This window comes from Otolemur garnettii, unplaced genomic scaffold (assembly GCF_000181295.1).
Source record: "Otolemur garnettii isolate 467f Iridium unplaced genomic scaffold, OtoGar3 scaffold00008, whole genome shotgun sequence".
Classification (NCBI taxonomy): domain Eukaryota; kingdom Metazoa; phylum Chordata; class Mammalia; order Primates; family Galagidae; genus Otolemur; species Otolemur garnettii.
In genome coordinates, this window is record NW_003852403.1 from 16,170,682 (window position 1) to 16,172,062 (window position 1,381).

Genomic DNA, 1,381 nt, shown 5'->3' on the forward strand with positions numbered 1-1,381 from the left:
AGGCGCCAGCCACAAAGCCTGGCCATTTTTTGGTTGCAGCCATCGTTGTTTGGCGGGCCTGGGCTGGGGATTCGAACCCACCACCTTAGGTGTATGTGGCTGGCGCCTTAGCCGCTTGAGCCACAGGCACCGAGCAGAGAGATTTGATTCTTAACAATAACCCCCAGCCCTAGAATCCCCTTACTTATTGCCACAGATGCACGTAGGAGCAGGTTAGGCTTCCTCCTGATTACAAATAGAAAAACTGAGATACACAGGGTTGATTTACCAGGAACTCCAGCCAGCTGTGGCACAGCTGAGACTAGATACCCCAGGCTCAGGGTCTGATCAAGAACATTTCACTCAGCAGCTCCACCACAGCCCTCCTCCCAAGGGCTTGGGGGGACATTCCCCGAGCTCTCCTGCTCTCATTCTAGTCAGCTATTTTAGTGGTGCTAAGTGCAGTCCTTGAACAGGAACCTCTTAGCAGTGTCAATTTAGGGGCTCAGTGCAGAATCAGCAGTCCTGGGGGAGCCCCGCAATCCGCACTGAGCAGGCCTTCCTGGGAATTCTGAAGCAATCAAGGTCTAAGAACCAGTGAAAGCCATTACTCCCTGGCTCTGGGCCCAGGTTAAGTGCAAAATCATACTGGCTGTGTGCATGAGCTATCCACTGCACACTGCCACCTCCTCGTTAACAAAAAGAAGGAAAAGCCCAAAGCCTACACCGCTTTCCCCCTCCCTGGCACTGGCCTTACCTCTTCCAATTTCGTCTGTCTGCAGGGGAAAGAAAAGGTCAGGCCAAGGGGCAGTTTCTTATGCTTCAAGTCTTTGGTCTTCATGAAGTCTGCCAGACAGTCAGCCACATATTCAAACAGCTGCAGAGAGAAAAAATGAAGGACATGGGCTCAGGGATGGTTTCTTACACACTGATGCCAAGGCCTTCCCACCCCCCAAAAAACCACCTGCCCTGTACCTCTGAGCCATTCCCTCGGATGATTTCATTGGGCGTTGGGTAGAACTGACTCTCCATCTGGACCTGTGGCTTCCCCTCCTCCGAGACTTGCACCTTCAAGACTCGAAATTTAGATCCTCCAAGATCCAAGGAAAGGAACTCTCCTTTCTCTATTAAAAAAAAAAAATATATATATATATATATATTGGTGACCATTTATTGAGGGCTTTTACTGTATGGCAAGCTTTGTGTTAGAAGTTGGACATACAGGCTCGGCACCTGTGGCTCAAGTGGCTAAGGCGCCAGCCACATACATCTAAGGTGGCGGGTTCGAATCCAGCCCGGCCCGACAAACAACAATGACGGTTGCAACCAAAAAATAGCCAGGTGTTGTGGTGGGCGCCTGTGGTCCCAGCTACTTGGGAGGCAGAGGCAGGAGACTCGCTTG

General features: G+C 51.1%; 1 protein-coding gene across 2 annotated transcripts in view; it reads right to left on the minus strand.

Moving 5' to 3' along the window:
- HKDC1 (hexokinase domain containing 1) overlaps positions 1–1,381 on the minus strand; it is a 75,374-nt gene that overhangs the window by 48,203 nt on the left and 25,790 nt on the right. For both annotated transcript variants that reach the window (XM_012801324.1, XM_023509568.1), the window contains exons 3-4: positions 955–1,103; positions 737–856 (exon numbers count right to left, since the gene is read on the minus strand). In XM_012801324.1, coding sequence (XP_012656778.1) covers positions 737–856; positions 955–1,103 — 269 coding nt within the window. The remainder of the gene's footprint in view (positions 1–736; positions 857–954; positions 1,104–1,381) is intronic.